The 12,969-nt window shown below is 37.7% G+C and overlaps 1 protein-coding gene across 2 annotated transcripts in view; it reads right to left on the bottom strand.

Moving 5' to 3' along the window:
- The window catches only part of myom1b (myomesin 1b), a 70,420-nt gene extending 66,388 nt beyond the window's left edge, over nt 1-4,032 (bottom strand). For both annotated transcript variants that reach the window (XM_088643443.1, XM_088643442.1), the window contains exons 1-2: nt 3,871-4,032; nt 3,229-3,430 (exon numbers count right to left, since the gene is read on the bottom strand). In XM_088643443.1, coding sequence (XP_088499569.1) covers nt 3,229-3,365 — 137 coding nt within the window. In that variant the 5' untranslated portion in view covers nt 3,366-3,430; nt 3,871-4,032. The remainder of the gene's footprint in view (nt 1-3,228; nt 3,431-3,870) is intronic.
- Nucleotides 4,033-12,969: the final 8,937 nt, after the last annotated feature.

The raw sequence follows: 12,969 nt of genomic DNA on the forward strand, positions 1-12,969 counted from the left end.
CTGTTATTGCAAGATAAACTGTGCCAATAAAACTGCCATTTGGATGTATTTATAAAATATTTTTCATTTTTAAGCATTATGTAGTGGCCATAATACATACATATTGATATTTTTCCTCTGTTAAAAGATTTATTTTTTGTTTGATAATATACAGTAGATTATGAAAATGATTATCTATATTCTTTAGAATAAATGTATTTAAATATGCATATTGACAAAAAAATGGAACAATCTATTTCTACAATACAAAATACTAAATATTGATAAAGTAAAAGTACTATGGTGGTTAACATTTCATTGATAAGCATTTTAAAGTCATTTTCAGTAGAAATAAATCAAAGTGTATTTGACTGAATTATTCAGAAACTCATTTTCTGAGAGTGTATTTGTCATTTCTTAAACTTTTGTACACCATACATTTAGATCCTGCCGGATTTCTTGAAAAAATGTGCATCATGTGGGGCAGACATTTGTTTTTGCATTGTGTTATGACAATGTTTTGCAATAAGTATAAAAAATATAACCTGGCCATTAATAAAATTTCAGGAATAAGTAAATGACTGAATGTTAGACATCAAAGGTTGTTCTCTATTACTGATTCTCTATTACTCCTTATTATATCCCATCTCTCCCTTTCCCTCTCATCTTGACCTCAACACTCAATTTCTTCTGGCCACTTGGTTGTACGTTTCTCTAGAGAGCAACCCGAATAATGCCTAGTTTAAAAGCAATAATGAAGAGATGAAAATACAGTAACTGGAACAGTTATTGCGTTAGTCAGCAACAGAGTTTAAAGGTAGACTTTGATGCAGGTATTCAGAATAGTGAAAACTATTGGCAACGTCATTCCAAAGGTCTACTTTATGCTCAATAGAGAAACAAGAACATAAAGTCATGAGTATGAATAATAACATTTGGAGTGCAAACAGGAGAATCACTTCTTTGCAAAGCTTTATCAGTTGCTGGAGAAGATGAGAACGTCAAACTACTGAAGACCATCCTGAAGGGTTTCTTCAAGCAGCAGCTGGATGAGATTCTCAGGTCAGTCAGCTAACTGATCAGCCCGCCTCTTCTCACCAGTAAGTGTTCCAATGTTGTCATTCTCTCATCTCCCAGCTCATTCTCATTCCTCACGTTCCTGTTGTGGAATCAGCTACCTGCAGGTGAATGGAATGCACCTTTTTTTGCACTCACTCTTATCAGAGTCCTGTGACTTCTCCAGCCTCACTCATTCAGAATGTATATTCATCAGTTTGTCTTGAATCCTAAAAATCATTATGCCAGCACTGCACTGCTTATTTCCCCCCATAAGTCACAAATCATCCATTGGCTCTCCCTCTCGGTTGTGCATGACTGTCTTCCGTGAACCTGAAGGGGTCTGACAAGGGAACAAGTTTGATATTTGTAGTCATGGGAGATATCTGGTCAAGGTTGTTTAATGAGGACATGGTGACCTCTCTTCACTGCTCTCATCTTGATTCCTGACAACTTTCTGTGTTTCTGGCAACTTTGGGTGTCAAATTGCTGGGCTCCTTCCCATCTGGCCCTAATGCTGCATGTCTTCATGTTTGCTTTTATTCGATTTTTGAAACACGTCTGTTCTCCTCTGGTGTGATTGTCTTGGGTGGGCTAGCAGAAGAGAACCTACTTTAGGACCCTGGAGTTAAACATCCAGACACCACCACAAACCTAATGGAGCTGATGACAGATAATCACAGCTTTAATGTTTGTGGTGCCTACTTGGGTGAAAACATTGATTTTGGTGTGTCTGTCCTCTCTAATGATAAATAAAACAACACAAGAACAGTCCTTCCATCCTTTTATGTGGTTCCTGTATGCTGTAATAGTCCTGTACTGTAAGGTTTGAATGATAACCTCACAGTAGTCTGTCAGTTTGGTTACAGTTTTAGCATCGTAATCCTCAAAAACCTGCTTCTCTTTTTCACCATCATTTTCAACATCAGCTGTCTGTGCAAGTTAACCCTAAGGTACAGGAAGCACTCCCTATACACCAGATAAACTTGCATTTGAAGATTTCAAAATAAGGACTTTGGTCTTCTGAATGTAAAAGGGACTTTCCATCTTCTCATGTGCCTTGAAATACAGTATATTACAGTTTTCTGTAGAAGATTTCAGTCAAGGCACACACTGCAGCATTATCAGCAATGGATGGGGTGGTTCAGTTTTCATCTGGAGTCATTGGAGATTAAATAATTCACCATCCATTCAGTAAATCAACTGCATTCCAGCTTCAGCCTTGTCTTATCAAATAGTTTATATCACTCATAAATACTAAAAATAGATTTGTGGCGATGACAGGCCCTTGTTTGACTCCTATTTGGACTCAAAAGTGCTATGCAGTGGATTCATCACTGAGGATTATAGCATATGTACTGTTTAATGATGAAGTAGGTGTAGGATGCTGATTAATTTTGAAGGACATCCATACTTCTGGGGCATTCGTTCAGAGTGGTACAAAATTTGCAAAGTGAAATGACAAAATAATGCTAAATAGTGTTGTTCCTGACATTTAACCTGTAGCTGACAGGATGTAAAAATTGTGTTGTCCATGCCTCTTGAGGGTTTATACCCATTCTGAGCTTCTGTGTTTTTACAGTCAGCTATCTTCACAGGACTACAGATGGGAGGAGGTAGCAGGGTTTATGGCTCTGTACATTAATTCTGTTTTCAAAGAAAATGTGCAGGACTTCTGTCAAAATATTGCCAGGTTTACACACATAGAAACCTGTTATTAAAAGCATTACTCTTTGCAGAATAATTCAAAACACTCTTGAACGTCAGTGTCTGTGGATCATCAAGGCATGTTTACAAGCTAATGAGTGTAATATCGTTAAAAAAAAAAAAACCATATTATGTTTCCCAGTCCCAGTCCACATGGACTACACACATTTGTAAACAATGTGAATGAAATAGTAACATCCTAATACGTTATCCACCCCAAAGTCAACTATTACTTTCTTCTTCCGAGAAAGAAATGTAATTCACAACTTGGTAATCATACTTAAAATTCAATTTACCAATAACCTAGCAAATGTTAAGACATTACTAAGAAAAAAAAATAAAGAGAACTAATCACTCAAACAAACAAACTGGAATACGAAAACCTAAACCTATTCCAATTGGACCCGTCTGTAATGTACAGTACAAACCAGCAGCCCTGCGTATTATGTTGAACTGCGTACAGTAAAAGGCCAGCGGCGCTCTCACCCTGCGCTGCGGGTCGACGCGCTGCTCTTCTGCTCTACATGGTACTGACTGAGGGTGGACTCCACGGCGGTGCTGCGGTACCCGCGGTCATAATGCCGGTGATGTTTCTGGTAGAACGGTAAAGACCCCGAGGACATCCTGAGCGACTCCAAACGCGATCTTTATTCCGAGTCTTCTGCGGGTCCTGCTTCAGTGCCAAGCTCTGCATCCACACCAGAAGAAGATCTCATTAAAAGCAAGAAATGGCCGGAGCTAGATCTTAATGCCACACTCGAAACACCTCAAAGACATCCCAGTACTGTCACTGGGGTTATCTTTTCTTAATAAACCACAAGTGCTATCAATGGCCGCATTGCTGAAATTAGATTTTTAGAGTTTAAATACCAGATCAAAATATCGTTGATGGTTATTCCTATACGCATATACGTTTTGCTCAGATGGCCCCTCATCTACCTGATCCTTCGTACTTGTGGTTTATGTCAAGCGTTAATTAGCACACATCGCATAATAATAATAATAATAATAATAATAATAATAATAATAATAATAATAATAATAATAATGATGAGACCAACTGATAGATTGGTTACAATTTAGGAATCACGAGAGATACAATTTTTGAAATATAAGTATTGCACTTACCAAAGCTAAAATGTTCAAAGTTGCTACAGGAAAAAAAAAAAGAAGCTGAACTTAAAACGCGGGCCAACAAACTTTGAATCCTGACAAAGCGGTGAATAGGTGCACGGCTGTGGACTGGACTGCGGTCCACAGAACAAAAATAATGCTTGCAGTCAGTGGAATGTCGAAGCCCCAGTCACGACCTTTTATGGCCAGAGAGTCTGATAAATATAGCTGCGAGGCACTGGCTGGGCTATCTCAACGCCCAGACTTTAATGAACACACGGCTTTACAACTACAGCAACCTACGTTTCGTTTAAGAACTTTGTGCAAATCCTAACTTCCTAATTTAGATTTCCGTCTTCAGGTAAAAGCAAAAGGTAGACAATATGTATATGGATAGCTTTCCGAGATTCACAAAATGTCATAAATCCCACAAGGAAATCTAATCCAATATTTGGTCGGATTATTGGAAAGCCTGCTTGGAATCTTAAACACTTCTATGAGATTCAATAAAAATTGCTTAGTTATGGTGGCCGTTTATACAAATGAAATGAATCTTTTCGTAAGAACTTTCGTGAAAAATTAAATTATAAGGAAGTATTATTTACGAAATACTTTATATGGTATTTCAATACCTCTAATTTAAATAGTCTGTCAGTCAAACACGTATTTCATGTGAAATGTCTGCTGAAGTAAAGTTGGTATTTTATCACGAAATAATCGGAATCTCTAAAATAGACTACAAATAACTGAAAACTTTGTGCATTATGTCAAGAGCATTCCTACACATTCACTGTATACAGTCCTTGCGTTTAATGAAATAAAGCTATGTTCGAACTGCCAATGCTATATGGTTAGGAGTGCCACATTGCCACTTCTTAGCAAAAACTATTGAAAACAGATGTTAATTTAAAAAACGTAAATTATGTATTGTTAAATTTCTGTTTAACAGCTGAGCTGGAACCCTTTTTAGGTGAATCAATTTCAGGCAAATTAATTTCATGCTCAAATTAACCCATATTAAAGATGTATAACTTGAACGAAATTACATTTAGTAGTGTGGTTCGTTAAATTGGGTTAGCAATTTAACCGAACTGTTTCTGTGTTTTTATTTTGGATACTGGCATTAAGCAGATAACTCAATTCACAACACAGGAATGACTATATGTACAGTATTTTGTATGAACACAAAATATTTTTTTTTGAAAAATGTTGTTCTACTTTGTCATGAGGAATTTCATTACTTCAAAATGCTATTCAAATGGCACCCGTCTTTTGACACATTTTCTCAAATGATGAAACATTTTAAAACGTTCAGTTTGTTTTTTGAAGACCCAAAACATACAACCAATGTTCCCTCGAAGTTTTTTTTCTCCCCAAAGGGCAGTTGAGTCCACTCAACAGTTTTATTTCAAAAGTATGGTATGAGATGCACACAGGTTATTACAAAAAATAACTTAATGCAAGTTTGTCAAATACAATTGTCTAATGTATGGTTTATTAATGATACCTATAAAGCACACATCCATCCATTTTCTAACCACTTTCCAATCCCTGCAATCATGAGGCAGAGTACACCCTGGATGGGTCACTAGTCCATCACACAGCACACACGAACATGCACTCACACACTCACACCAGAGCCAGTTTTCCCAGAAGCCAGTTAACCTACTGTACCAGCATGTTTTTGGACCTTGGAAGGTTACTGGAGCAGCTGGCAGAAATCCATGTGAACATGTAGAGAACATGCAAATGTCATGCAGACAGACTCCCGCGAACCCAGGACCCAAGCGCTGTGAGACAGCAATGCTAACCAATGTGAAGTATTAAGTGTTACTAACAACATGTAATAGGGCCTTTACAAAAATCTGCACTGTACTGGCTAGCCAGATGTGTATCGAATGCAACTCATACATGTTTCATAATGTTCACCTAAAATAAAACATTACTATTATTTATAGTTACAAATTCTATGCAGGCAGTGGGAGTGGTGTGACTCTTTTTCACTACAGTGCACTCCAGAATGCAGGGTCTCCAGCCAACTCCAGGTCTATACTCACTGCCCCTGAACTTTTCCCTTTTCTTCTCCTCCATTCAGGACCAGGCTTGGCAGATATATATATTCCCAGCAGCTGAAATGATTGCAGCTGATGTAACAGAGCCAAGTCCTTTGACACCTAAGCCTATACATAAATCCCAGCTCTAAGTGACATTTTAATAAACCAGTAATAAAAGAAACAAAAATGTCAAGGTCACTGTAGGTGGGGAACTGTTGACAATGATCTGAGCATGTCCCTGCTGCACCAAAGCTGTGTATTCATTCTCAAGCATAGCCAAGAACAAGTCCACAACAACAACAGACATATCGGCTCTGTTGTAGACACGATGAAATGGGGAGGAGCTCACCACTATCCTCAGCCTTGACTCTAAGAGGAGATAACACAAGCAGTCTGCATATTTGTTCACTTGTTCACACCAATAGCAATAAACTGCCTTCTTGGCAATTCAGTCCCAACATACATAGCAGGCTATAGAGGATTAAGTATCTGTGTATCTGTGTCTGATTGCAATATTTTGTGCTTTACTCTTTTTTTCTAAATTCTATTTAGTATAGTTCTAATTAGTATTTTTTTATGAAGTACTTATTAAATCAATGTCCCCTTGGAACTGTGATGTATTGAATATGGTTTGTATCAATTATTTGAATTCAGATATAGACATTACACAGCAATATCTGTTGATAATACTGTAAAGTACAGTATGTTGTCTTATAGTGACGGTAATATAATAATAGCAGTTTGTTTCTTGTTCACTCTAGCCCTTAGATTGAAATAAGAAGAAATTCATTTTTTTTTTAAGAATTGTGTTGACACTGAGGTTTTGTACATACAGAGTTTAATAGAGAAACATATTTAGTGTTACGAGACTAAAAGGAGAACCCTGTGCAGGTCGGTCTTGTTAGAAAAATGGAGAAGGCGACCGATTCCAAAAGGGCTAGATAGAGATTTCGCTTCTAGGAGGATCGCTGGTAGCAGGCGAGCTCAGGAGACAGAGGAGACTGTACAAACAGGGTGTACAAAGGACTGTACAAAGTGCAGGGGTGTGGACTGAGACGGGTTTAAAAAGCAGGTCACGCGTGGAATTTTAATTGTTAATTAACGATGTCCTGGTGTGCCCGTAACAATTAGTCTATTTAGCCAGCTTGCAGGAGTTCAAGACAAAGGATCAACTGGAGTACAATTTAAAACTCACTCACTTTACTCTCAGGCTCTGTCTCCTCTTTTTCTTTCCTTTCAGCCAAGAATTTCTCTTCCACCACCTGATGACTAACCACAGCCTGCTCCTCAGAAATCCAGAAACTCAGATCAGGCCATCACAGCTTTAGAGGTCCAAAGTACAGTACACCCCATGCAGATTTCGGCTGCTCAGCAATACTAACCTTGGCCTCTTCATTCCTGCAGTCTCATGCCAACTGTGGGGCATCATCCTCCCTTACAGCTTCTAGAATATCTGTGTCAGTGAATAGCTCTGGATCTGTTACTCACTTTCAGCAAAAATAGTCCATTTCACACAGTAAACCCCATCTGAGACAAAGAACATCATCTTCTTTGCTAATTTAACTTGAATTATCCTTTTCTAAAGGAGATGCCCTGTATGCTACACAGACACTTGAGTTAAAGATGAGATTAATTATAACAAGTAGTTATAATTAATGTAGTGAAGCAATGAATCTATACTTGATCATACACAATACACTTACTGGGGTCATCAGGTGTGAGCATTATTTATTGCACTGGTATTTTTTAAAATACTTTAGAATAACCAATTATTTGACTCTCCCATTTTGGAATCACTATTTGTATCTGCCCGGGACTCACTAAAAGCATACTTGTAGTATTTTAAGTATTGTACGATGTTTACTGCATATTAAGGTGTGGTAAACTAAAACTAAAAACACCCAAGACAACTATAGCGAGTAGAGTAACTTAATTAGGACTGAGGTCTAGAGTGGGGTTAGGACATTTGCTACCATATTTATCCTCGTCCAGTCTGATTGTCAGTCTTGTTTGTTCCGAAAACTGGTCTTTTAGGGAGTTCTTGTTGTATCTTTATGGCTTGGTTTACAGCAATGACCTTTTCACCTACATGGGGAATATGAGAAAGTGCAGACAGGCTCCTCTGACCCACCTATCCTTTGAGTCATTTATCTTCTGACACACTACAAGCTCTGCAAGGACCTATAAGAGGTTCAGAGCCCATTGGAGGAGAGAAACATCCTTCGTCGTTCATCAACAGGAGCCTGCGTGAGCCAAGAAAATCTCACTGGTTGCTGTTTTGATGGGAAATCGGGGAACCTGGCAAGCAATTTTACCACAACCAACACCGGCAGCTCTGTACCCATTAATAAACTAAAGTGTACAAATTCCAGCCACAGTCAGCTACAGTAGTTTATTTGTGTAAAATAGAGGCGTCACTCAGTGATATGTTCTTTTAATTAAATAACCTGTTTGATCATATTGTTTTTTAAAGAAAACGGGCAAAAAAATGAAAAATTGTTACAGCATTATATGTTGTGACAGCGTTTGTGCACACTGCCCATCTTGTGTAAACCTTAATGGAAAATTCAGCAGAAATGTCATCTTTCTTTCAGTATTTGTTTAAACAGAATATTTTTTTGTATTTAATTTCTCACTGCCTCGGTTATTTGCAGTTCATCGTCTCTTATTTTGAAGTTCTGTTATTTACAGTATTTCTCCTGAAGGATAAAATGAAAATTTCCTGCTCTTTCTTTAAAAATCTTTTCATAAATGAACAACAAGCCTGTCCTGTGCTCATTTTGCACATCAAAGAAAACAGCTTTTCTACTTAATGGGTTTAAACCACAATGCCTTCAAATTGCATTAATCTCCAACCAAACTTAATTTACCCAAAAGCCTTTCATTCCATCCTTGAATGAATTTTGTTTTCCTCAAAAAGCTAAGAACTACATTTCTCTCCACCTCAGCTGCCTTTCCACCAGGGAATGTGAGAACTTGGTGAGCTAATGACTTCATCCCATCACTCCACTCCACTGTAATTTAGAGGGACAGTCAAATGTCACGGGATTCTATTTTAATCAAAGCAACTCCTGCCATCCTTTGTCACTGGAATCCTGTCACACCTGTTTTTCCTCCAATGAGCAACTCACCTGTGTCCTTAAAATGACTTTTCCCCAAATGCTGTTTGCAAACACTGACCCCCATGTCCATAGAAACCTTGCCATCACATAGTGAGAGCAGGGGTGTTTGTTAAAATACACAGAAAACTTCCTTTAAGGTGACAAACAGTGCTTCTCAAGGAGAGTAACATCAAGGCCAACTCTTTTCCTGTGCCAGCTAGCATTGTCTCAGTATTCTTATCACGTTGCAGTCTTTAGTGCTAACCAAATGTGCATTACAGTTTCAACAGTACTCTGCTCGCTATAAATTTAAGCAGTCCTCTTTTCAAGGGGTCTGTGACTAACGGAGATAGTTGGAGGTACAGAGAATGCCCCCTATTTAACAAACACCAACAAGATTTCATTCTGTCAATACAGTCATATCAAACTAACTAGGATTCAAGTATTAAGGTCACCATTTTGTAGGCATCTTTAAATAATTACCAGCTGCTTTTTCTTTAAAAAATAAAAATAAAAGCTTAAATGAATTACTGTACTTAAAGTTAACTATTGGAAACTACCATTTTTCCAAATAGGAAATTAGTGCAAGTGAAAAAGATTCTGGTGTGTCATTGAGCTTTACAGGACTGACATGAATGTCTGACATTTAGTAATAAAAATAGCAGGTGGATAAACAAAAGAAAGAGAAAAACTAAATTCGGTTTTGTGAATGTTAAGGGGGAGCACTTTTTCCACTGGGATCTGATGAGCGCTAGCAGTAGCATGCAATAAAACTACAAATCAGAATGCTGTTAAGCTGTCACACTGTCCTCTGGAGTTTGGAGACTGGTGTGTTGATCATAGTTCTGGTTCCTCTCAGAGCCTGTAATGAAGGTCTGATCGCCAGCGTTGGCTGGTTTTACTGCAGAAGAAAGCCTGGCTGAGTCTCAGGTGGGCTCATCCCCAGAATGCAGTTCTATCTGTTTTCCGTTCATCATATGGAAAATGGCAGCCTCTCTGTAGTAATCTGTCAGACTTAAATATAGTTTCCACAAAACACGGAAAGCTCTTATTTCCCCGGATATTTATGTATCATTATTTAGTGCTCCCTTTTGATATTTTTTTACATTCAACCCCATTTCCTCAAAGAAGCTCAACTGTGAATAATTTAAAATAAGCATGTCTCAGTCCACGGCACAAACTTTTGTGTGGAAAAAACAGTGTACAGGTGCTGTCATTGACACCATATGTGCTAATCTGCTAATTTGCACAGTGAGTGGTAAGAAAAATTCACCCTCACTGTTTTGCTTAAGTATCGGCTTGTCTTACATTCTAGTTAGGAAGGCTATCAGGATCAACATAGCTGCCTTCTGAGCAGTTGACCCAGGTTCCATTCCCAGCCTATGCAGTGACTTTTTTATGAAGGGAACCTGATCCAAGTATTCAAATCCTCAAAAGGCATTGTCAAAGTCAACCCAATGAGCTTCTTCAGAATCCATGGTGAAACACCTACTAGCAGAAACTACACTGAAGTGCATTTGAAGCTAAGAACACAAGACACTTCTTCCCTAGACTTGCTGAAGCATTGAACAAGCTATCCGGCTGTCTATACCTTGGGCTTCTTTCAAGAAATGGCTGTATGAGATCCCCAGCCAGCCAGCTACAAAGTACCAATGGACTAGATGGGCCAATGTTCTCCTTCTTTTTGTAAACTTATGTTCTTTCTTAAGTCTGGTGAAAGAAGGTCACTCTTCATGTATGAGATCCCATATAAGAATTTTAATAGTGCCTCCCACCATAAATTGAATCTTACAGGGGGTACAGTATTTATACAAAAGAAGTCAAAACTTTTCAAGTAGACATCATTTTGCTAAACAGGGCAGCATAGATACATTCACCATCATGAATTATTTGTCGATTTACAATTCTATTCCTTTCTCGCTGACCCATCTTGAAGTGAGATCTTGTTGGAAACTGGCCCGGCCCAGACACATTAACACTTTGAAAAGAGAACTTGAAATGGAGAGATGCTGTAAAGTAGCTGAGGAAAGATCACTGTACAGTATGTACACTTTCCCTCAGACCAGGCCTCCTGCTGTTCTGTAGCGGTCTGACAGTGGTTAGAGACAATGGTGAGAGAAGGTTCCATTTAACTCAAACCAGCTGCTTCTCATCAGCAGACCAGGAGAAGATACTCTGTTTTGTTATTACAGAGCCAGTAAGAAAAACATATTAAGACTCACCTTTCACTTCCCATCCCAGTTCTTTCCAGATTTTATTTTAAATAAAATGTCATATTTGGAAACTTTTTTTAAAAGCAAAAATCCCTTTTTCCAGTAAGACAATGAACAGTATTTTTCCACTCTTTTAACATCTAAAATATGATTCTTTCCAGCTCACTGAAACAATATCTTTTTAGTGTTGGATTAACATAAATTGGAGTCATTCTTCACTTGTAATGACAAAAGTCACACACCAACACACTGGGGTTGTCTTATGTTGTACAGTAGCTCCCCATAGTGGTGCCTTCTTTGTATTCTTTGAGAACAGCTTGCCAAAATGTTTTTTCCAGATTTTTCCTATTATAATCTGATTATTCCCAGAACATGAGATTTAGAGTGCTACATGCAACTCACTACTTATTGCATGATCTTTCCATATTTCAGGGGAAAGCTTCTCTGTAAATATACACAATTGTCTACATAATCATGTATTTGACGAGAAGTCAATTGAGAACAAATTCTCATTTACATTGAAGACCTGGCCAAGAAGCTTATACTATAACTGCACAGAAAACATGGAAAGCATTGGATAACAATGAATAAAATGACAGGGTGTAGCATTTTTACAAGAGTAAGAAGGCATGCTTAAACCAATCAAAATTCCGCATATAAAGGTGGATTAGTTTAGCTCTCTCCACAAATGTGTCCAAATGTTAACAGTAGGGAAATGAGCTGAATGAAGTGCCTTTTAGAATGATTTTATCAATAAAACTACTGTATCTTGAATTGTAAAATGGCGAGAGAACTGAAATAACTGCTTAAAAAAAGGGAAACCTCCCGGTTTTCATATTTATTAGCATTTTCTGTTCTCCTGTTTAATAAATAAAGAATCAGTACACACTCAGTGCTGTATTTTAATGAAAGTGTACACAGCAAAAGACATTTTCAAAAAACAAATATGTATTATACTGTTTTGATAGTTTGAGTCTTACTTTTTCTACTGAAGAAAAGATTATTTGTCTTTAACTGATTGCAACGAGTATGCAAACATCTTTATTATGTATATGCCCACTTTTTATTTTCTAATCATTACAAAATGTCTTGGTATACTGAAGAGGTTAAAGTGGAAAGCTGCTCCAACATAAGATTTCGAATGACACATGTAAAGATTGATTTAATGCTGTTCCATACACCCGAAGAAGGTTCGACATGCAAACTATTTTACTATTTTACCTTTCAGGATGCAATTATCCACTCGACCATCTTAGAATATGCTCTGTGTGTGAGGCATTTCACTGCCACACTACTGTGTGATCATACCTATTAAAAGGAAATGCCACATCATACTGTCAAACGTTGCACCATTGCTGAGATCTTTCTGCACTTTAACATAAGTGATGTGATTACCCCTTTTGCTGTCTCCTGTGAATATCAAATGTACTGTTTTGAATATACTCCTGGCAGCTGTATATTCTGGTACTTACCAGATTTGATATCTGCGAGGTTGCCCTATTTCCACATGAACTGTGGTACAGTAGCACGTATGGAGATATTTAGACTATTTGGGACTCTGATACTTCCTAGAAAAAAAGAAACTATACAGTGTTAATAATAAGGTAGTATAAGGGGAGTAAAGTGTTAGTGGTAAAGGGCCAGTTGGCTCATCTTTAAAGGTGTGACAGTTTCATATTAATTTTACATTTTGTGCACTCCAAGTTAATAAATTCTGTTCATCGCACTTGTTAGTATTGTGGTGAG

This window comes from Lepisosteus platostomus, chromosome 8, assembly GCF_059453375.1.
Source record: "Lepisosteus platostomus isolate fLepPlt1 chromosome 8, fLepPlt1.hap1, whole genome shotgun sequence".
NCBI classification, from domain to species: Eukaryota; Metazoa; Chordata; class Actinopteri; order Semionotiformes; family Lepisosteidae; genus Lepisosteus; species Lepisosteus platostomus.